The 24545-nt window shown below is 46.3% G+C and overlaps 1 protein-coding gene across 1 annotated transcript in view; it reads left to right on the top strand.

Moving 5' to 3' along the window:
• Window positions 1-1007: 1007 nt before the first annotated feature.
• The window catches only part of coro2ba (coronin, actin binding protein, 2Ba), a 169390-nt gene continuing 145852 nt past the window's right edge, over window positions 1008-24545 (top strand). Inside the window, exon 1 of the mRNA XM_078530060.1 lies at window positions 1008-1456. Within this exon, the coding sequence (XP_078386186.1) occupies window positions 1442-1456 (15 nt within the window). The 5' untranslated portion in view covers window positions 1008-1441. The remainder of the gene's footprint in view (window positions 1457-24545) is intronic.

The raw sequence follows: 24545 nt of genomic DNA, 5'->3' as shown, positions 1-24545 counted from the left end.
AATGACGCCATTTGGAAGAGTGTTCTCCCCAGAATGCTGGCCAAGCCCTCAATCAGTATCACAAAAAAACATCGATCTGTTGATCATCTCATTGCTGTTTGTGAGAGCTTGCCTCGCGCAAATTGGTTGTCACAATTCCTACATTAAAACAGTAATTACATTTCAAGAGTACTTCATTCGTTGTAAAGGGCTTTGGGATGTCCTGGGGTTAATAAAGGCACTATATATAAAGGGAAGTCTTTCTTTGCATTTACCCAGCAGCTGCTGTTGGGAGTTATAATTTCCTAGACAATGAAATCACTTCTTGCTGCCAGTGCTGTGGTAAAATACATGGAATTTCTGTCATCAAGGTGACAGCAGTGAATGCGGGATCCTACTCAATGGTTCTCAACAGTTCATAGTACAGAATGGTTCACATTCACAGTCCTTAATCTTAACAGGAAAAGTGTTACTTTTTTTTTTGAAAGGCATCAAGTCTTTTGAGAACCTCAGGTTGTTAATGTGGAGAAGTTGTTCAATTCAGATTACTTCACTGGACAATTTGAGAACCAGAGGTTGAAAACTCTGTGGTCTCCTGGGAAGCAACAGCCAGAGGTAGCCCTCAATTAGTCAGACAGCTGGGGCCCACAAAGAAACCTATTGTTTAGGAGATTGTGAAATAAAGCTTTTAGTCATATAACCAGCTGCAGGATTCAGATTCGGGAAATCTCGGAAATTCAGGAATGGCATCTTTCAGACTCTCCTCAACCTTGTGTCCCCTTCACATTCGGACTGCACGCAGCCTGGTGTAAATTATTAATCCGGTACAATTTATTCTGCTTGGATGCAGCAGGTTAAACTGCAGTGTATCCAGCTTTTGTAACCCTGCCCCCTTGCTCCCCAGCACTGCACCACATGCCTTGGGTTGAAAGAAAGGAATGCTGGCTCTCTTGTCTTTGGAGTATTTCACTCCACCCCTCCTTTCCATGGCTCTTTGAAGCTCTCCCTGGAATTGGTATTGTTACAGAGCAAAGGGGAAAAAAAAAGCGTTTCACTGGTGATCTGGCGAGTGAAAATCTATCCACTTCCTGCTTGTTTGTGGTCTCTGGCTGTTACACACACACACACAGGCTCTCTCTCTCTCTCTTGCTCTCATTCTCCTCCCCGTGTGAAGATTTCTCTAGTACCAGCCTCCCTATCAGGGAGCTCATCCATTATAAATGAATGCTGACATCACAGCCATCAATAAGCTACATTAGGCTGGGTTAATCAGATTGGAAAGAGTTCTCTCGGGCTTCCTATATCACTGACGCCTACTCACTGCAGCAGCAGCAGCAACAGCAGCAGCAGCAACAACACAAGAGGCTCATCCCCGTCCCTGCAGAACCATCATCACTCTACCTTCTGGAAGCTTCTCGTACTCGCACCCCACACCTCCTCCCACTCCAGAAATAATTTCTGCATGACTGTCACAAAGGTAAGAAGACTGAAACCATACCTGTGATTTATTTTTATTTTTATTTTATTTTTTTTGGTTTAATCTGTAAAGCCAGTCGAGATGCTGGACTGTGACGCGAAGTGGTTTCCAATCTGCTCAGTGTTGCTGAGTGCTGCAGATGCCTTGCAAGTCACACAATGCAGTAAAAAGCTGGGGTCTGTGCACTCTCAGCCTTCACAGGCTGCACAGGATAAGACGAGGAGCTGCCAGCCAGGGTCAGGGTCCCAGTGTCTGCCCACAGGACCCCTGTTAAAAGCAAATTCTGGCACTTGATATGCTCGGAGGTGTTGGCAGGTGTCAAAAAAGGAGCCTTCGAGTCGGTGGGGAGGATGGACTGGTGGCGGGGGTGGAGTGGGTGGGGGGAGGTTCCTCCTGCAAGGATCCAGATCTCACTTATCTGGCAGCTCTGCTTCTCACTGCATTGCCAAAGAGAAATCAAAGCCATGTGTGCGCTGGCAGAAGCCAGCTCCCACTGTTTGCTGGACAGAGGCAAGAAATTAAAATGAGTCGGGTCAAGTATTCGTGTTAAGAATCTTTGTTAGTCGCTCAGTTCAACCCATCCCCCCCAGTGTCATCCAACACTGGCCGACTCAGTGAATTGTGTTCATGGACGTTGCCCATCCCTAGTTGCCCCTCTCAATGGCAATAAGGGATGGGCAATAAATGCTGGCCTTGCCGGTGATGCCACATCCCATGAACGAATTTTTTTTTAAAAGAGCCTGCATTCCTATAGCACCTTTCACACCCCTAGGATGCTGCCCCACTTGGCAGTCAATGAAGTACTTTTGGAATTGTTGTGCAGCGGGCAGTTATCACACGGACAGGTCCCCCAAACAGGAACGAGATAAGGGATCAGTTACTGTTTGTTTATGTGTGTGGTGGTGATTCTAGAACAGGGTAACATGGGGCCTTCGAGGTCAAGCTGACCAGGTGCAAATTTAGAACTCGCTTTTGGCTGTGATATTGGCTGTGAGACTTGTCAATCATCTGAACGAGATCCCACTGTTGCGAAGGATCACTTTGTTATTATTGTTACTCGGTTATTCTAAGTGGGTTGATGTGTGTGTTGAAGTTGCACACACAGAAATGTAATGTGACTACATGAGGTGGATCTCATTGACATCCTTCGCCTGCCTCTACCCAGCAGAGAGCTGCCCAGTAGTGTCAGGATAATCCTATCTCTCTCCAGCAGGTTTAGGCCCACCGGACAGGCAGGACCTGGTGCCAGTAGAAGGTGTGGGAAATGATACCGCGGAGATCAGAACCTTCCAGTTGTCAACAGGAGGTTCTGACTGGACTGTAGTGTCCTGGGGAAGGGCTGGTGATGGGGGGGTGGACGGTATTTACACTTTTTGAAAACCATCTTACCCGCTTTCTCCTTCTTGCCCTTGGAACCCCTGACGTTAGGGTTGCAAACTTTGGTTGGACATATTCCTGGAGATTTCATCAAATGATTCCAGCTGCCCTGACTTTTAATTCACTCATTTCCTCTGTCTCCAATATTTTTACATTTCATAAACAATAACTTCTCTTTTAAATGTAGAAAGGAACGCTGTGTTTTTTTTTAATGCCCTTATGGTTGTTTTGCTGAATTTTTTGTTGGAATCTGTAGAACACAGTAGCGTCCAGGAGATTAATCTTAAATTCCTGGAAACTCCAGGGGCAGAATTTTAGGTCCCGTGGACGGGCGTGGGCCTGACCCGATCGGGTGTAAAATGGTGCGAGATGATGTTGGGCGAGGACCCCAACGTCATCGCACAATCGTGTGATATTTCACTCGGCGGGCAGGTGCAAAAGCCAGAAGCGCCCCCGCTGACAATTAAGAGGGCAATTAAAGCCCATTAAGGGCGCAATTGTCTCTGATTTTTCATGACCCCCCCAACCTTACAGACCAGGCGGTCTTTACATTTTTCATCAAACCTCATCCAAGGGCGGGATGAAATCTCCGTTATGAAATAAAATAAAAATGATTGTGGTGCGTGGACATATTTTTGCAGCTTTTTAAACCTTTATTTCATCATTTGGAGGTTTGCAGCAGGTGGGCGAGAACTCCCCGTGTCACCACGCCCCATTTCAATGTTCAGGTCGGCGGGTGTCCAGCTGAATCAGCTGCGCACCCACTGACCTGTCAATGTCCAATTGAGGCCATTGACAAAGTAATTAATGTAATTAGTGGACCTGCCTGTCCAACCTTAAGGTTGGCGGGCAGGCCGGGAGCCCTGGCGGGCTTCAGAGAAAGCGCAAAACCTTATCCACGGGCGGGACTGAGATTTCATGTAGGTTTATAAATTTTTAATAAAAATGAAATTGAAAGTGATGGACATGTCCCAACTCATGTGACAGTGTCACGTGAGGGGACGTGTCAGGGAAATTTTTTTTTTCTGTTTTCGATATTTTTTAATGTGGAGCCGATCTCCCTGAGGCAGCACTTAGCCTCAGGGAGGTGAGTGCGTTGCATCGTGCACATGCGCACTCTCAGCTCAGGGAATCTCACCCTGCCCGCACAGGGGGCGCATAGCGCTTCCTGGCAGACATCATGCTGGGCCTTCATTGGCCCGCACAAGTAAAATGGCGACGCATCCCTGATCGGGGGCTTCGATTGGAGGTGCGCCTCCCCGTGCCCGGTCTTGAATGTCCCCCCACCCCCCCCCCTCAACGGGGGGAAAATTCTGCCCCCTATGTTTTTGGAGGGGACACTCTTGAGTTAAATGCTACATTTTCTTGGACACAAACGCACGCGGGAAAAATTGTCCCACAGGAAAATGAATTGGGAGGGGGGAGGAAAAGAGGCCGAGGACTCTCCACTCCAGACTCATCGAACTGCCTCATGGGCCTGAATTTACAGTAATCACAATCTCCACCCTTACTACCTGATCTTTATGTCCTGTGCGTCCCCCAGGGCTGGAGTCAGCAAAAATCAGCCCTATTAGTACATCCGCCCATTAGCATCACCAACAGCAGTCATTTCTCAAGCATAATTTAATACCATCTTCCAGATTTTATGCTTTAACTGGATGTCCATATGGGATACGTACAAACAATACCACACACGCAGTACTGAAAACCTTTTATTTTGTGTCCCAGGCTTGTGGGATCAACGAGATATAAATATGTCTTGAAAATATGTTGAATTTTGGCTTGATACATAGGTAAACAAAAATTGATTAATCCTGTCACTTACAAGTTTGATCGTAACTCACTTGTGACTTTTGTGTTCACGGGTCTGTTTCACGGTCAGAGATCTTTATCGCAACCTACAGGCAAAAGTGCTAGGCAAGAGTGTATGAAAAGCTGCCAAAAATACAGTCTATAAATAATTCAGCTTGTTATTTGGGAAACTTGCTTTGCTTCAGCTACTTAGCGTGTGTGACAATCTTGAGGACCAAAGGGTCTTGTTTAATGTCTCATCATCTTTCGAATGAGATGTTAAACCAAATGCCCTCTCAGGTGGGTAGAAAATATCCCATGATGCTATTGAAGAAGATCAGGGTGGGCTTCTCCCTAGTGCCCTGGCCAATATTTATCCCTCAACCAACATCACTAAAAAAAAGATTACTTGGTCACAATCATATTACTATTTTTGGGAGCTTGTCGCACATAATGCTGTGCTTCCTACATTAGAGCAGTGATTGCATTTCCAGAGTATTTCATTGGCTGTAAACTGTTTTGGGACATCTTGAGGTTGTGAAAGGCACTATGTTTTCTTTCTCTTGTCTGAATTCTATTTAATACCTGGTCAATCTTCTTCGTATGTGGCCTTTTTACCTTGATACGACTGAGAAGTCAGACTACAAATTTGCTTTGTCTTAACATTATGGGAAAATGCATCGTGGCATGGGTACAACTACATATTTGGCCTTAGGTGGAAAAAGAGGATTGTGCTCATGAGTTCTCCACACACTGGTGAGAGAAGGAATCAATGGAAATGGTGACAAAATGAGCTGTAGGAGTTGATGTCAACAACAGGCTTGATGGGCTGAATGGCCTCTTCCTGTTCCTAAAAGTTCTGCTGTTTGCAATTTTGGTCTGGCTAACTGGTTGCCAGCAGGAAGAGAGAGAAAAAAGCAGTTTTCTCCAACTCAACTCCTATAGGGAGCGCTTACAGGAGTGCATTGCAGAGGGGCTGAATACCAGGTTATTTGCAAAGCCCTGACTTAATATATTGGCGGGAAGAAGGGAAATGAGACAGAAAGAGAGTTAAAAAAAGACACTCATGTTGGAAAATATGGTGGGAGGGGTAAGCTGCCACTACCACCCTGTGCACTGTGTAGTTAGCTTGTTCTTTCTGAATGAATTACAATGTTTCTATAGCAACCAGAGCAAATTTTCTTATTCATTCACAAGATGTGGGTGTTTCCAGCAAAGCTGACATACCCCTATTTGCCCTTGAAAAAGTGACGCTGAGTCACCTTTTGGAATACAATCGAGTGGCTTGCTAGGCCATTTCAGAGAGCAGTTAGGAGTCCACCACATTGCTGTGGGTCTGGAGTCACACGTAGGCCAGACCAGGTAAGGATGGCAGGTTTCTGTCCTTAAAGGCATTAATGAACCAGGTGGGTTTTTAATCACAATCCAGTTGTTTCATGGTCACCATAACTTGTACTAGCTCTTTATTCCAGATTTATTTAATTGAACTCAAATTCCCCAACTACCTTTGGTGGGATTTGACCTCATGACTCCGTATCGTTAGTCTGGGCCTCTGGATTATTAGGCCTGCAATGTAACCAATAACCTACCAGACCATATTCTTATCCCTAGGTATTAAATCCCTCCTGTTGATAATGTTAGCAAATTTATGACAACCTGTTAGCGATTGACAACAGAAATGTTAGCCCCTCCCCCTGGACCCCCAGCATCGTGTCATACCAATTATTTATTTTTCTTTTGTCCATTGAACTTGGCTTTGGTAAACCATCAGGATTTAACCTTGAAGCGCTACAAAGGAATACGTGCCTGATTCTTAAATCCTCTTCTACTTGAGTTTCTCCATGATGCACCCCTCATTCCGGTGGAATGCTCCAGCTCTTGGATTTGCTAACTGGTTGAATCTATTTCAATAGGAGGGCAGGGCGGAGGGCAGTGGTGGTGGGGGGGTTGTGGGGGAGGTGGGGGTGGGGGGGTGGGGGGGAGGCGGGGGTGCAGGTGGAGGAGAAACCAGATTTGCTACAGTGGGGGAGGTAGAAATGAGGAAAAGCTTAAGCAGGCTTCTGTTGAATTGGGCTTCTGCCAACCAATTGCGGACAATGCAGCCATTGATTCATGCATGCTCTTGGCTGAAAACTGACTGCATGGTAGAGGCTGGTCTAGGAGAAAGTGTGGCAGAAAATAAATTAAACTTTCCAGGAGCAATTGACTTTTTCCATGTGGAACAGTGTTGCCAACCATTGGATAATTCCCTGGACAATGCTGCGAGCAACCTGTGAGAAAACTCCGAGGAGCGTTTGAAAAACTGTGTTTTGTTCTCTACTTTCTTCCGTCCATTAGTTATAAAAATATTGGAGGCTGTTTGACCGGGCGGGATGGTTGCAGGCATGAGGTCATGTGACGAGAGCTCCAAGAATATGTCCTAATAGAGTTGGCAGCCGTAATAGCTGACCCATGTTAAATATGCTGCAATGCTTTCAAAATGTTACTTTACTTAAATCACAATTATGAACTGTTGATCAACTATTGCTCCATTTGCAAGGCTGTCTCTTGTATTTTTGCACTGGAATAATTTCAGGGACACTAGAGAGGGAATGACCTTGGTAAATATAACAAGATAATTTACTCCTCTAGTCTGACAGGTCAGATCCATATATCACCAAACCAAAGCCCAGAGTCTGAGATTCCACATTAATATTGGCTTCTTAAATGACTCAATAGATAAGTCCATGAATTAGCTGAAAGTAGAGGCAAGTAAACAAATATATTGTTTATATGTCCCTCAAACAACTTGTCAGTCTTTAGTGATAATTGAAAGTTCTTGTGTAAAACATTAAGCTCTGGCATCTGAACTGGTGATTCAGTTCAATGGTTCTAACAACATTAAACTCTGAAATCAAGCTCAAAGCCCATTAGAAAAATCACCACAATAGAGTCATAGAGTCATAGAGGTCTACAGCTCAGAAAAAGGCCCTTCGGTCCATCGAGTCTGCACCAGTCAAATAAATACCTAACCATTCTAATCCTATTTTCAAGCACTAGACCCATAGCCTTGTGTGCCATAGCATCGCAAATGCACATCCAGATACTTCTTAAATGTTATGAGGGTTTCTGCCTCTACCACCCTTTCAGGCAGTGAGTTCCAGATTCCCACCACCCTCTGGGTGAAAAAATTCTTCCTCACATCCCCTCTAAACCTCCTGCCCCTTACCTTAAATCTATGCCCCCTGGTTATTGATCCCTCCGCCAAGGGGAAAAGCTCCTTCCTGTCTACCCTATCTATGCCCCTCATAATTTTATACACCTCAATCATGTCCCCCCCTCAATCCCCTCTGCTCCAGGGAAAAAACCCCAGTCTATCCAATCTCTCCTCATAACTAAAACTCTGCAGCCCAGGCAACATCCTGGTAAATCTCCTCTGCATTCTCTCTAGTGCAATCACATCCTTCCTATAATGCGGATTCCAGAACTGCACGCAATACTCTAGCTGTGGCCTAACCAGCATTTTATACAGTTCCAGCATAACCTCCCTGCTCTTATATTCTATGCATCGGCTAATAAAGGCAAGTATCCCATATGCCTTCTTAACCACCTTATCCACTTGTCCCGTTACCTTAAGGGACCGGTGGACATGCACACCAAGGTCCCTCTGATCCTCGGTACTTCTCATGGTCCTACCATTCATCGTGTATTCCCGTGCCTTGTTTGTCCTGCCCAAGTGCATCACCTCACACTTACCCGGGTTAAATTCCATTTGCCACTGATCAGCCCATCTGACCAGTCCGTCTATATCCTCCTGTAATCTAAGGCTATCCTCCTCACTATTTACCATCCCACCAATTTTCGTGTCATCTGCGAACTTACTGATCAACCTTCCTACATTCAAGTCTACATCGTTTATATATACCACAAGCAGCAAGGGACCCAACACCGATCCCTGTGGAACCCCACTGGACACAGGCATCCAGTCACAAAAACACCCCTCGACCATTGCCCTCTGCTTCCTGCCACTCTGCTAATTCTGGATCCAATTTGCCAAATCGCCTTGGATCCCATGGGCTCTTACTTTCGTTATCAGTCTCCCATGTGGGACCTTATCAAAAGCCTTGCTGAAGTCCACGTAGACTACGTCAAATGCATTGCCCTCATCTACACACCTGGTCACCTCTTTGAATCTTTATTTTGTGTTGCCGCTTGAATCTTAATTGAATGAGGCTCAGCAAGTTGGGGGCTAGGGTCCCGTTCTCAGCCCTGTAACTTGGTGTTGAGAAACCGGCTGAGCACCCCTCCAACAGGAAAGGTAAAATCAGGGGGCACCAAGAGTAGCTTAAATAATCACAGAATCAGAACAGTGCAGCACAGCAGAAGGCCTTTCTGCCCATTTAGTTTGCACTGGTTTTTTCAAAGAGCAATCCAGTTAGTCCCACCCCTTCACTCTTTCTCCGCATGCCTGAAATATTTTCTCCTTCAACTATTTACCCAATTCCCTTTTGAAAACTATTATTGAAACTGTAACTGCCATAATTTTTGACAGTGCATTCCAAACCCTAACCAATCACGGTGTAAAAACGTTTTTTCTCATGTTGCCTCTGGTTGTTTTGCCGATCCCCTTAATTGTGTGTCCTCTGGTTATCCACCCTTCAGCCATTGGAAACAGTTTCTCTTTATTTACTCTATCTAAACCCTTCATGATTTTAAACACCCCGATCAAATCTCCTCTTAAACCCCTTTCTGCTCTGAGGAGAAAACTCCCAGCTTTTCCAAGCTATCCACGTAACTCTAATTCCTCATCCCCGGTACCATTCTAGTCAATTTCTTCTGTTCCCTCTCCGAAGCATTCACATCCTTCCTAAAGCCTGATTCCCGGAATTGGACACAATACTTCAGCTGGGGCTGAAAGGAATTTTCCGCTCCAGTTGGCGGCGGGTGTGTTTGGCAGCGGGTGTGTTTGGCGGCGGGTGTGTTTGGCGGCGGGTGTGTTTGGCGGCGGGCATGATTTGGCGGTGGGTGTGTTTGACGGCGCGTGTGTTTGGCGGCGGGCGTGTTTGGCGGCGGGCGTGTTTGGCGGCGGGCGTGTTTGGCGGCGGGCGTGTTTGGCGGCATGAGTGGACAATATGGCAAGAAGGCCAAAAATTGGTTTTATGCTGTCGTGAAACCAGTTTGCAATTGTCTGCTCCACCCTTGAATGTTGGGCCGCGTTTACTGCCGCTGCAAGTCGGGAACCCAATTTCAATATTTCAGCATCTGTTATAGAGTAAGTGTTATATTTCAGAAGCCCTGTTCGCTGGAATTATCCCCCACGCTGGATCATCCAAACTCGCCAACGTGCTTCACAACGGTACATAAGCGACGTGCACCTGGTGAGCTGCACTTCATTCGCGACTTCGAGGTTTGTTTGCCCACCTTTTTGCGGGCAGCACTCGCAGTCATCAGCGCCAGTCTTCACAGGCAGCACCACATCACCTTTAATGGAGCTCACGGGCAGGTCTCTACCTACCTGACCAGCCATAAGGCGGGGGTGGCTTTTCAATGAATGCAGGGCTAGGGCTTGATTGGAGAAGGGGGAGAAGTGGCCTCAGGCAAGGGAAGAGGCTGCAGGGTGAGGGCTGTACTGTGGAAGGGGGGTATCCCAGGGTGTGTGTGGGGGCACCTGTTGATCTGTGCAAGTGGCCTCAAGAGGGTGAGGGCTGAGGAAACAGTCTCCAGAGGAGATGAGGCCAGATAGAGATGTGAGGGTGTGTGTGAGAGAGTGAGTGGTGATGCCCCTTGAGCTGGCAGTGAGTGAGATGCCAGTGAATGTGTGATGGGTTTGTGAGTGTGTGAGTTTAGAGTGATGAGATGGTTGCCATACCCTGGCAGCACGGATGAGATCATTCATCCTCTTTCTACATTGGATGGCCGACCCCTGGTGTGTAGCATTGGCACTGACCACCACTGCCATCGCTACCAAGCCGAGTGGTGAGACTGATGGGCCTCCTGTGGCCAGAGCAGGGGTAGAGGACATCACGATGGGCCTCCAAAAGGCATTCCAGTGACGGGTCATTGAACTCTCCTTGACTTTCAGGGCCATGTCTTCACTGGAGCAGTCCTGGGCTGCAGGCATTGAGAACTGTGTGCGCTGTTGCAGTTTAGATATGGCACCCGGAGTGAGGAAACAGTGAGGTAACAGCGTGGCGGGCGATTCAGAGGCTGCCCACCAACGAGACTGCGAGTTTCCTGTGGCTGCATAATTAATGAGGCGGAATGCAAATGATACAGCGTAGAAACCCGCCACTGTGTCCGGCTGGTAAAACACCATTTTCCACACCCACTACCACATTTAGTGCAAACCTTGGATGATTTCACCCTTAACATAACTTCCTAGCTTTTGCAGTCTGTGCCTCTTTTTATAAAGCTTATGATCCCATCTGCTTTGTTAATTGCTTTGTTAACCTGTCCGGCAACCTTCAAGTATTTGTGCACAAATACCTCCAGTTCTCTCAGCTCTTGTACCCCATCAAATGTTCCGGCTGATTTTGACCTGGTAGCAGGGGGCAGATGGCCCATAGCGGAGGGTCATTAGAGAAGATGGAAGGAAGACAAAAAAAAACCTTGTAAAAACCAGAGAGAACCTCGATAGGATGGAATTCTGCTGTGTGTGTGTGTTGGTGATAGGAGCCCATCCTGATAAGAGGTTGGACAATCACAGCTCAGTAACCGGCTGGCATAGTTCCACGACACAAACTGTCCCTAATGTGGCACCACACTGGCAATCTTATTCCGAGAGGTGACCGAATGGCTGATCTCCTCTACCCCTGTCTGAAACAAAAAGAATCACATTATCCATCAGCTCCGAATGTTAATAAAGCAGAGTCATTTTCTGCATGATTTAAATTTAAAGCAATAGATAATTTGGATCAAGCAACTTTGAGTGAAAGGGAGTAGACGCTAAACAAAATGGAGAGCTGTCTTATTGGAAGAATGGGAGGCCATAAAAAAGTAAATGGTGCAATTTTAAAAGGACTTGAGTGTTTCTGTGATGCATATTCTATATAATTATTTACATACATTTTTAAAGGTTACAGGACATGTTTAGCAGGCTATTTAAAAAAAAAAACCAAATATGACCCTTGTCTTTGTACAGATCGGTATGGAGCACAAAAGTGAGGAAGTTGTGCGAAACCTCTTCAAATCATTGGTTAGGCCTCAGCTGGAGTATTGTGTTCAATTCTAGCACCACACTTTAGCAAGAATATCAAAGCTTTGGAGAGGATGCTGAGGAGATTTACTAGAATGGAACCAGGGATGAGGGACTTCAGGTATGTGGAGAGACTGGAGAAGCTGGGATTGTTCTGCTTAGAGCAGAGGAGAGGAGAAGACTTAATAGTGCTGTTCAGAATCAAGAAGGGCTTTGACTGAGCAAATCAGGGGAGACTGTTTCCAATGGCAGAAGGGTGGGTAACCAGAGAACACAGGTTTAAAATAATTGGCAAAAAAAACCCAGCAGAGTGATGAGGAAGAAATATTTTTATGCAGCAGTTGATAATGATCTGGAATGCACTGCCTGATGGGGCGGTGGAAGTAGATTCAATCGTAACTTTCAAAAGGAAATTGGAATTGGTACTCTCTTCCTCAAAAGCTGGTGGAGGCAAAGTCTTTGGCGGGTAGTTTTGTGCCGGCCGGTGTGGGCATGTTCGGTGGCGTGAGCGGACAACACGACGCGAATGGTTTCATGGCCGCGTGAAACCAGTATGAGATTGGCCGCCCAACCAGCCAATGGCGGGCCGCGTTTCCTGCCATCGGATGTCGGGAACCTCATTGTAATACATCTGCATGATTAGGCCTGTCCCCCCCACCCCCGCTGGATTGTCTGCCCACATCAGTGGGAAAACACACCGACGTGTTTCACTGCGGCACATAAGCGTCGTGCACCTGGCCGGCTGCACTTTACTTGGGACCTCGAGGTTTGTTTGCCAACCTTGCTTCAGTCAGCACTCTGTCATCAGCGTCAGGCTTCACAGACAGAACCACATCACTTTTAGGGGGTCTCACAGGTAGGTCTCAACCTACCAGACCAGCCATATGTGGGGGGCTTTTCAATGGCTGCAGGGATAGGGTTTGCTTGGGGAAGGGGGAGAAGTGGCCTTAGGCAAGGGAAGAGGCTTTAGGGTCAGGGCTGTGGGGTATCCCGGGGTGTATGTGGGGGCACATGTTGATCTGTGCAAGTGGCCTCAAGAGGGTGAGGGCTGAGGAGGCAGTCTCCAGAGCAGATGAGGCTAGATGGAGATGTGAGGGTGTGTGTGAGAGAGTGAGTGGTGATGTCCCTTGAGCTGGCAGTGAGTGAGATGCCAGTGAATGTGTGATGGGTTTGAGTGTGTGAGTTTAGAGTGATGAGATGGTTGCCTTACCCTGGCTACACGGATGAAATCATTCATCCTCTTTCTGCATTGGATGGCCAACCTCTTCTGGTCAGCATTGGTAGTGATCATCACTGTTATCGTCTACCAGGCCAGAGTGGTAATGTAGCTGCCCCTCCTGTGGCCAGACCAGCTGCAGAGGACATCACAGTGGGGGCCTCCACAGTGTCCAAAGGGCATTCAAGGGCTGCAGTCTTCTTGCCTTTTGGGGCCATGTCTTCTTTGCTGCAGTCCTGGACTGGAAGCACTGAGCGCGGCTGTACTTTAAATGTGCTGCCTGGCACGATGAAGCGGTGAGGTGATGGCGTGGCAGAGGAATCAGAGCCCGCCCGCCATGGAAACAGCGTGTTTCCCGGGAATGATTAAATAATGTGGCAGGCTTGGGACGATACGGTGTGAAAACCCATCATCGCGGCCGGCAGGTAAAACGTCATTTTATCCACCAGCTACCACACTTAGTGCAAATCTGGGACAATTCCACCCTTTGAATATTTTTAAGGCAAGCGTAGATAGGCAAGGGGGTGAAAAGTTATCAGGGGTAGGCAGGAACGTGGAGTTGAGGTTACAATCAGACCAGCCAAGATCTTATCGAATGGCAGAGCAGACTCGAAGGGCTGAGTGGTCTACTCCTGCTTCTAATTCGTAGGTCCGCACGTATGTATAAATATTTTAGTGGTGGGAGGTTTCAGGAGAAAGGACAGGGGTCATGGGACTAATTGAATAGCTTTCAAAGGGGTCGCACAGGCATGATGGGCTGAATGGCCCCCTTCCATGATGTGACACTCTAGGATTGTATGATATTCTTCTGAGGCAGAGTAGAGTGTATTACTCTGATTTTAACCAGTGCTGTGTCTGACTTCTTAGTGTCTGAATTAGAAAGTTTTCCAAACTTTGATTTAACCTATTCATTAAAGAAAGAAGAAAAGTGAAATACTGCGAATGCTCTAAATCTGAAATAAAAACAGAAAGTGCTGGTAAAACTCAGCAGGTGTGGCAGTGCTTGTGGAGAGAAAAGCAGAGTTAACGTTTTGAGTCCAATATGACTCGAAACATTAACTCTTTCAATCTCTCTCTCCCTCTCTCCACAGACGCTGCTAGATCTGCTGAGTTTCTCCAGCACTTTCTGTTTTTACTTCATCAGAAAAAGAAGCTTTGTGTTCATCAGAAAAGGGATAAACAAACATGAACAAAGAGAAGATAGGTTACATTCTCCAAACATACTGTTCAAACCACTGTCCCTGATAGTGAAATGGTTAACATTCAGTACACTCTGCAACAATTGTCCCTGAATGTATGAAGCTGGATAAAGCTGAGCTACTCACATGCCTTGTAGCCATCTCGACTGCTGTGAGTTTAGGCTGTAAATCAAAAGCATTTAAGGGAAGCTAGAAAAGTACATGAGGGAAAAAGGAATAGAAGGGCATGCTGATAGGGTGAGGGAAAGTACTGGAGATGGCTTGTGTGGAAAAGAACCACTGGCACAGACCAGTTGGGCCAAATGGCCAGATTCGCTGCTGTATATTCCAGGTAAGTGTAAGCTGGTAATTCAGTGAGGTCTGGAGGTGTAAGACTCTTGCACATTTCAGACTCACCTCCTCTACATCCACACCCCTGCTCAGCAAACTATATGTTCAGCATAACAGAGTAATTGTTTGGCTGTAGCAGTTGCTATTAAACTCATCTAGTATCTGGTGCAGCTGCTACACATATAGTTTCTGTATTTGTCCTGTACAAATGGTGCATGTGTTCTGTACCAATGGCTTGTGGATGTCACTCCCAAGGCTCAACAGTTGTGTGCACTGCTTGAAAAGGTATAGATCCATACATGCAGTACAATCCATACAAGGAGCAGAATGGGATACACTGCTTCGCCATTGTCTCCCATCCGCCTGATTCCCAATGCTTTGATACCCACTCCCCACTTTTAAACCATTTTTAACGTCAAAATGTAACTGCACTGCAGCAACCACAGCTGGAGGGGCAAGATCCATGTCAACCAACATAGCAACACTTGAGCAAAGGCCTCTGACAAGATTCTAGTTTCATTCTCTTGGCCTATCTGACCTCCTTCCTGAACCTGTTGCTCCCAGTATTTAAGAACATTATTCTTTGGGCAAAGAAACCATCATTGAGGGGGCAAATATCTGGTCATGATCTCCCAGGCACGGACGTTTTCAGAAGCAACTTCACTGCCAAGTTGGAAGGCACCGGTTGTTAACGTGCAGGATGCCATCTGAAATAAGGGTCAGACCCCTTGTGTAAGCAAAATCCTTGACAAAACATCGGTGGCAGGTTGGAGAGTCTTGGGTGGTCTAACCTTTGACTGTCAGAGAGTTAGGTCAATGGGCAAAACAGGAGGTTCAGAATCAGGAAAAGCTCAGCAGGTCTGGCAGCATCGGTGGAGGAGAGCACGATCTGTTGAAGGGTCATGAGGACTCGAAACGTCAACTGTGCTCTCCTCCGCCGATGCTGCCAGACCTGCTGAGTTTTTCCAGGTATTTCTGTTTCTGTTTTTGTTTTGGATTTCCAGCATCCGCAGTTTTTTGCTTTTCTGGTTCAGAATCAGGATTGGTTTTGACTTGCATACACTGAAGTTTCGTGCTGCTCTTGGTCATACATATTTTGTCACTTGTGCGATCAATGAGGACAACAGAGAGTAAAGATGGGAAACTGCTTATTCCCAAACTGACCTATTTGCAGTGGTGAACTCCAAGGTGAGCAAGTCTCTATTGAGGACCCTCGAGGTAAGGCAAAGGTCAAGGGTTCAGGCAAGTTGGCCACATTACACTAGTGCCTATGCTATAAAAGTATTTCAATGGTTGTAAAGCCATTTGGGTCATCCTGAGTTTCAGAATTTATATAAATGACTTGGACGAAGGGACAGATGCTCAATGACAGGGTTGCTCAATTTGCTGATGACACAAAGGTAGGTAGGAAAGTAAGTTGCGAAGAGGACAAGGGGTCTACAAAGTGACATAGTTAGGTTAAGTGAGTGGGCAAAGACCTGGCAAATGGAGTATAATACGGGCAAATGGGAAATTGTCCATTTTGACAGGAAAAATAAAAAAGAAACATATTATCTAAATGGTGAGAGACCACAGAGCTCTGAGATACAGAGGGATCTGGGTGTCCTAGTGCATGAATCACAAAAATCAAGTATGCAGTTACAACAAGTAATTAGGAAAACTAATAGAATTATCATTTATTACAAAGTTGATTACGATTGTAGGGAGGTTACGCTTCAGTTGTACAGGGCAGTGGTGAGACCACATCTGGAGCACTGTGTACAGTACTGGTCTCCTTATTTAAAGAAAGATGCAAATGCATTAGAAGCAGTTCAGAGAAGGTTTACTAGACTCATACCAGGAATGGGTGGGTTGTCTTATGAGGAAAGTTGGACAGGTTAGGCTTGTATCTACTGGAGTTTAGAAGAGTAAGAGACGACTTGATTGAAACCTTTAAGATCCTGAGGGGTCTTGACGGAGTGGATGTGAACAGGATGTTTTCTCTTGTGGGGGAATCTAAAACGAAGGGTCACTCTTTAAAAGTAAGGGGTCACTTGTTTAAGACAGAGATGAGGAAAAGTTTTTTTTTCTCTGAGGGTCGTGAGTCTTTGGAACGCTCTTCCTCAAAAGGCAGTGGAAGCAGAGTCTTTGAATATTTTTAAGGCAGAGCTAGATAGATTCTTGATTAACAAGGGGGTGAAAGGTTATCGGGGGTAGGCGGGAGGTCACAATCAGGTCAGCCATGATCTTATTGAATGTGGAGCAGGCTTGAAGGGCCGAATGGCCTACTCCTGCTCCTAGTTTGTTTGCTGGTATGTATATAAATGCAAGTTCTTTCTCAATTTCAAAACACCACTGGATGGACTGGTCAAAGTGAAACATCGCTGAGTTTTTTCCGAGGATTTCCTGTGGATTTGCAGACCCAATTTCCTCTCCGACCCTCTGCACCCACCACCCCCCAACCCTGCTCCGCCCACCACCTCAAAGTGAGACCTTAGAAAAGACTTCCCACCTATTGTCTTTCCATCAAAGCTGAGCACCCCTCTATTTAAAGGGGCACTGCATTTCTGGTAAAGACCAAGCAATTTCTGTGTATGAGGTTGTGAAGAATCAGGAAAGCTGTTTCTCACCACGATATTGATTGCTGGTAACACAATTCAATGCAAGTTAATTTATCGGGGGTAACTACATAAATATTTGCCCCAGGTTCTCTATAAAGGCAGTAAGAGTGTCAGCTGTGTATTTACAATAGAGAATCCCTTTAAAAAATATTCAATAGGATATTCTATTAAAGGCTAGGGCATCGCGTCCTTGTAGGCAATAGATTCAAAGTTTAAACAGTACTTGGGGATCGAATTACAGCTGGATCCACAAGCCAAGGTATTGTCCATTAATTACACCTCTACCCTGTTGTTGGATGGTGGCCATGGAGTCTCCAACTTTGATAGTCTCCTCACCCCCCCGCCCCCCCCCAACCCGGGCTTCAGCAGGGATGCCGCCTCTATGAAGCTAGCGGCCTCCAAACGCATCAGGAGCTTCCCCACTACTGGCAAAATGGTGATGGGCCTGGAAAACGACCCCTAATTGGGGCCTAACCTATGCAAAATGGCTGCCCCCTCCATGAAGCGGGTGGTCGATGTTTCTTGCAACCCGCTGCTGGTAAACCTCACTGGCGGCAGATCTGCGCCGGGGAGCCATCCTGATGCAGTTCCCGCTATTTTACCGGCCCAACCCCACCCCCCCCCAACCCCCCGCCACATTTCCGTCACTCGGGGTGGGTGGGAGTGGAGGTAGAAAAATTCAGCCCTTTGTCTGGACACTGCTCGTGTGTGCAACGGGAATAGAAGTAGATTCAGCTGCGATATTTCTCCCTCAGCACTGGATCAATAACCGGTTGGTATTTGTTTCTGTGAAGGGCCTTGGGACGTTTTACTGAGTGAAAGGCGCTATACAAACGCAAGTTGTTGTTGGAATTCTGTATCTTCAGGAGAGGAGGGAAAGAAACTGATAAGCCGACTTCACCCTCTCAAAGTGAAGCCAGATTTTATTTTAAAACATTCCCATTTACTCGTAGATTTAAATTCATGTATTCTCATTAATTAACACCTCATTTGAACAAGTAGAGGTGTGAGTCATGTCACATCATTAAAAGAGGTATCGCCCGGTGCACCTGGGAATTCAGTTTCACACTCCAAATCTGTACGACAATTTTGAGCAGTATTCTTTTGAAGAAGAAGATTTAATGAAGCAAAGCCTGCAAAGTTGAAAGGGATTGAGTTGAGAAGGTAAGGAATAATGATTAAACGAATGCTTTATGAAGTATTTATAGCAGAGAAACAGGTCATTCGCCTGGCACATCCATGTTGGTAATTGCAGGCGTAAAGTATTAAATTATATATTAATTATGTTTAATCGTATGCAGGCGATGGGCATTAATTGGAGATTCACTTGAGCACGTATAAAGGGACACTTATTGAAACTATGGCATGGTTGAGTTAGGAAGCACATGCTTGTAATGTTTCACTCTGTAAATAAATGTAAGATTGAGTAAAGATCGGCTACAGTGATATCCTTCACCCACTGGCTTTCTGGATTAAAACAGAAGCAATGGTGGAGGAGGAACTAAGGAATTCCATGGTCTTGAGGCCCTGGGAAAGACGAACTTGTGGGTGAGATATGGGCCGGGATTTTCTGTGCCCGCCAGCGTCGGGCATGTTTGGTGGCGTGAGCGGACAATATGGCGAGAAGGCCAAAAATCAGTTTCACGGCGTTGTGAAACCAGTTTGCAATGTCTGCTCCACCCACTGATGGCAGGCTGCGTACCCCACCATCTGACGTTGGGAACCTCATTGTAATACATTATAAGGCCAGCCCGCTGGACTCATTCCACCCCCCCCCACCATCCCACCCACCCCTGCTGGATCGTCCACCCACGTTGGTGGGAAAGCATGCTGACATGTTTCACAACAGCATATATAAGGCATGTATTTGGCAGGCGCTCGGGTCTTCGAGGTTTGTTTGCCTACCTTGCTTCGGGCAGCACTTGCAGTCACCAGCGCCAGGCTTAGCAGACAGCACCACATCACTTTTAGGGGGGGCTCATGGTTAGGTCTCTACCTACAGATCAGCCATATGTGGGTGGCTTTTCAATAGCTGCAGGGCAAGATCTTGCTTGGGGGTAGGTGGACAAATGGCCTCAGGCAAGGGAAGAGGCTGTACTGGGGGAGGAGGGTATGCCAGGGGGTGTGTGGGGGCACTAGTTGATCTGTGCAAGTGGTCTCAAGATGGTGAGGGCTGAGGAGGCAGTCTCCAAGAGAGATGAGGCCAGATGGAGATGTGAGGGTGTGTGTGAGAGAGTGAGTGGTGATGTCGCTTGAGCTGGCAGAGTGAGATGCCAGTGAATGTGTGATGGGCTTGTGAGTGCGTGAGTTTAGAGTGATGAGATGGTTGCCTTACCCTGGTTACCCTGGATGAGTTTATTCATCCTCTTTCTGCATTGGATGCCCAACCTCTTCTGTGTAGCATTGGCACTGATCACCACGGCCATCACCTACCAAGCCAGAGTGGTAATGTAGTTGCCCCTCCTATGTCCAGAGTGGGAGTAGAGGACATCACAGCGGGGCCTCCATGGTGTCCAAAGGGGGCTCGAGGGCTGCAGTCCTCTTGCCTTTCGGGGCCATGTCTTTGCTGCAGTCCTGGGCTGGAAGCACTGAGTGCGGCTGTTCATTAAATGTGGTGCCTGGCATGATGAAGTGGTGAGGTGACAACGTGCCAGGCGAATTGGAGCCTGCCCACCATGGAAACAGCATGTTTCCCGGGAATGCTTAATTAACGCGGCAGGTTTGGGATGGTGCGGTGTGAGAAGCCGCCATTGCGGCCGGCAGGTAAAATGTCGTTTTACCCGCCCGCTACTGCACTTAGTGCAAATCTGGGATGGATCTGCCCATGATTTCAACAGTGAAGATAGGGAAGGGTGGGGGTAGGGGTGTGGTTGGGGGGGCGTGGTTGGGGAGGGGGTGGTGGGGGTGGGGGTGTGGGGATGGGGGGGAGAGGGGTGTGGGGAGTGTTGGGGGGGGAATTGCGGTGGGCGTGGTGGGGGCGGCGCGAGAATAAAGAAAGATGCACTTGGGGTTTAGAAAGATAAGGAGGGTAAAGTTCAAAGGAGCAATGGCCACACATACAATAGAGAAAGGTTGAAATGGGAGACAGGCATTTTGGATTGAACTAAGGAGAAATCGCTTCACATAGAGGGTTGTGAATCTTTGGAATTCTCTACCCCAGAGGGCTGTGGATGCCCAGCTGTTGAGTATATTCAAAAACTGAGGTCAATAGATTTATGGACTCTAGGGGAATCAAGGAATATGGGGGTCAGGTGGGAAAGTGAAGCTGAGGTCAAGGATCAGCCAGGATCTTATGGAATGGTGGAGCAGGCTTGAGGGGCAATGTGGCCTACTCCTGCTCATGTTTTTATGTTCTTAGAAGTTGGAAACTGAAGGTCAAAGAAGGGGTCTCCTACAACAATAAGCTTTCTCTATTTATCAGTTTTTGTCAACAGTTGTATTAATTAAAACTGATATGATTTACGATTCAGATATTCAATATGCATCTGTAAAATTGTGATAAGAGCACATGGGTTTAGCATAATTTAAAACAGCGATTTATTTCAAGCACAAGGCAATTTTGCACTCGACCTTTTGAGAAGGCCTCACTGTTGCTATGGTAACAGTATTTCCCAGGAACTTCATTTGGTTGTAGATTGTTCATTAAGAAATGCTGCAATTATATTATTTTGATTGCCCCTTAGTTACAGTACAGCTGTGCATGCCCGCAGCAGAATATTGCGGCATTTAACCTTTTGCGCCACCTAGTCCCTGAGGAGGCTCCGACACCTGGATTACCCAAACATTTATTTGCATTATGTCTCCATGGAACAGCAGCAGCTGCTGCTGCTAGAGTCTAACACTGCAGAGCAGAGCAAATAAAAATGGACAAGAATTCCCCAAAGTGAATAGAGCACAGCTATAGAAAGGTGAACCACTTGACAAAGAGCAAAATTAGTCCAAATGTAGGGGGAGAAGGTGGCATAGGGGCAATGTCACTAGACTAGTGATTGAGAGGCCCTGGCTAATGCTCTGGAGACATGGGTTCAAATTCTACCAAGACAGCTGGCAGCATTTAAATTCAATTAATAAATATGGAATATAAAACTAGTCTTAACAACCATCATTGATTATTGTAAAGACTCACATGGTTCACCAATCCCCCTTTAGGGAAGAAAATCTTATGTGGTCTGGCCTATTTGTGACTCTAGCCTACTTGTGACTCTTAACTGCCCTCTGAAATGTTCAGTTTGTAAGCAACACATGCTGGCATTGTCCACATCCCATGAAAGGGTTATGGTCTGGATTGCTCAGGTTGGCTGATTGGATGAAAGCCCTTGCTGACTTGGTACAGAGTCATACAGATCAGGAGGCCCTTGGGTTTGATGCCCAATCTGTTCTGCATTCGACAATCCGGTGGGGATGCCATAGACTTAGATGAGTATGTTTGTGAATGGGAGCTAAATTAATAGAAGTAGGGGTTGATTTTGAATGATCCTTTGCTTGGCATTGACAATGGGCTCAAAACGGGGTTGGTCCATCCCTGTAAGATGCCGGCTGCATTATAAAAGGGACCTTGGGTCGGGTGTCCTGATTCAGGTGAAAGGACTCTTCTAAGATGGTCATTGGCATCCTATGACATAAATGGAACCCAACTGACATTTTAGCTCAGAACTGGTCGGAGCCTGGGCAGCACAGGATCTGATCAGTTCCTCAGCAATGGAAGAGAAGAGACTCGGGCAAAGGGATGTGTTCGATAATTTTTGTGGGCCTCAGGAATGCACCTCCACAAGAATCACCTGGGTGGCTGCCACCGGGGAGGTGGGGGGATGATTGCAGTGGCCCCTGGCCCACCCACCCTCTCCCTTAGCCCCACAGCTTGACCTACTTATGCCACCTCTAGCCCGATTTTCAGACTTCAGTCTGACAAATGGTGCGGGAATGTCTGTTTGACCTTTTGAAGCTCGTCTGGCCAATATAAGTGAGAGCCTCAAAATGACGAGTAATGGAGCTCTTGGACACTAACTGGATAAAATCGACCATGTAGGGATGCACTTGTTAATCTTGAGGGCTTTGGTCACTTGAGCTGTGACTGTCAATTCAGCTCCTTTGCACTGGCAAGCAGCTACATACACCCCCTCACCACCCCCACCCCAACCCTGCTGAGCTTGTTAATCCTGACATTAGGCAAATACACAGTGCGTAGTGTATGTCAGCCTAGTAGTAGCAGAAGCTGTAGGTTCAAGGCCCATTTCAGGGTTTGAACACCTAATATTGGCCGTCACTTTACTGCGGCACTAAAGGAGTGTTTCACTGTCTGGGGTGCCGTCTACCGGGAAAAGACATTAAATTGACGCCCTGCCTGGGCCCTCAGGTAGATGTATAAGATCCTGTGGCACTATTCAAAGGAGAACGCAGCCGTTTTCCCAACATTTACCACCAAATATAAAATTAACTGGACCATTATCTATGTTTGCAGGATCTCACTGTGCACAAATTGGCTGCCGCATTTCCTACATTACAACAGCGGCTACAATTCAAAGTTGCTTCATTGGCTGTAAAGCACTTTGAGACATTGGCTGGGATTTACCTGCCCTGTCACGGGCGGGACCCATGGTGGGTGAGGCGGTGCCCCGGCAAGAGGTCCATTGACTTGTGGCGGGACCAGAAGGTCGCGGTAGAGGGTGGTTGTGGAAAATCCCGCCGATTGTGTGTCATGAAAGGCACTGTAGAAATGCAAGACTTTTTCTTTTCTTGTGATCAACACTGCTGTCGAGTTGACACTCCATGTGTAAAGAGTCTAAAACCACATAGGCAGGGAGGAAGGACCATAAAAATACCCCAATATCGGGCCTGACAATAATCTTATATCCATTGTATCCACTGGAATTTAGAAGAGTAAGAGGCGACTTAATTGAAACCTTTAAGATCCTGAAGGGTCTTGACAGGATGGATGTGGAGAGGATGTTTCCTCTTGGAGAATCTAGAACTAGGGGTCACTGTTTAAAACTAACGGGTCACTCATTTAAGACAGAGATGAAGAGAGTTTTTTTCTCTTAGAGGGTTGAGTGTCTTCGGAACTCTCTTCCTCAAAGGGTGGTGGAAGCAGATCCTTTGAATATTTTTAAGGCAGAGGTAAATAGATTCTTGATTAACAAGGGGGTGAAAGGTTATCGGGGGTGGGCAGGAATGTGGGGTTGAGGTTACAATCAGATCAGCCATGATCTTATTGAACGGCAGAGCAGTCTCGAGGGGCTGAGTGGCCTACTCCTGCTCCTAATTTGTATGTTCATATGTATGATCATATATCTGAAAGTGCCAAATTCACTCCCATCATGAGATGGTACACCCACATCTATAATCCCATACTCAAGGTATTGACTGAAAAGAAAGAAAGTCTTGAATTTACACAGATTTTTATAGCACCGAAACAGGCCATTCAGCCCAACAAGTTTATGTCAGCATTGTAAGATATGCGCCTTGTAAGGAACATATCTTTTTATTTCTGTTGGACTGTTGTAAAGAACATATCTTTTTATTTTCTATTGGACTGTGAATTAAAATTACAATGGCTGCAGTTTGAAAGGCATGTCCACTGGAACAGGATGAGAGATATATACAATGCTGCAGTCCTGGAATAGAGTGTGCCATATGAAAGACAGGATGGTGCTGGAAAGGAGTCCTGGACCAAGGGAGCTGCCTGACAACAGCATTTTAATTGGCTCCTGACCAGGTGACCAGGCTTTGGGTGTGAAAGCAGAGCAGCAAAAAGCTCCTGGTCTGTAAAATATAACATCTAAAATCACTTTTCCTCATATCTCTATAACTTGCTCTCTCTCTGAGAAAATCCCTGTAAAAAGGAAAGGGGGAAAACCACTGTTAGAGACATTGAAAAGCAAGTTCTCAACCAGTGAACTAAATACTGAGAGTGCTGGAAGACCACCTCGTGTCATCAATAAGAACTGAAAGGAATTTGGAAGAGAACACTCAAAATGAACCCATCGAATCCTGTACTCAGGATTGGTGCTATTGAACTGTTTTATCCCACCCTTAAAATCCATGTTTTGTGCGTCTTATGTGTCTTATGTGTGTGTATTGGGGTTTGAGAAGAGGGTAGAGTTTAAGATATGGTGTTAGAAGTTAGCAATTCATATTTCCTTCTTCTGCCACTGGTTAACAAATTTTGTTCAATAAACAGTTGTTTACTTATTAAGTTTACAAACCTGGTGCTCGTACTCTGTTAACCTAAATTAAACAGTTAGGTAGAATCGGGGCAATCTGGTGGTTTGGTCAAACTTTTCCCATTTGTTGCGGCTCAGGGAACAGTGGGGCTGATATTACAGCGCACTGTCCCCAGTGAGTCATGATAGCTTAAAAAGCCTCTTTCTCCTATTTAATCTAACCTGATCAACGTATCCCTCTA

The sequence above is a fragment of the Cetorhinus maximus genome, chromosome 26 (genome assembly GCF_964194155.1).
Source record: "Cetorhinus maximus chromosome 26, sCetMax3.hap1.1, whole genome shotgun sequence".
Taxonomy (NCBI): Eukaryota; Metazoa; Chordata; class Chondrichthyes; order Lamniformes; family Cetorhinidae; genus Cetorhinus; species Cetorhinus maximus.
Note: the sequence above shows the minus strand (reverse complement) of the source record. Positions and strands in the feature narration are given on the sequence as shown.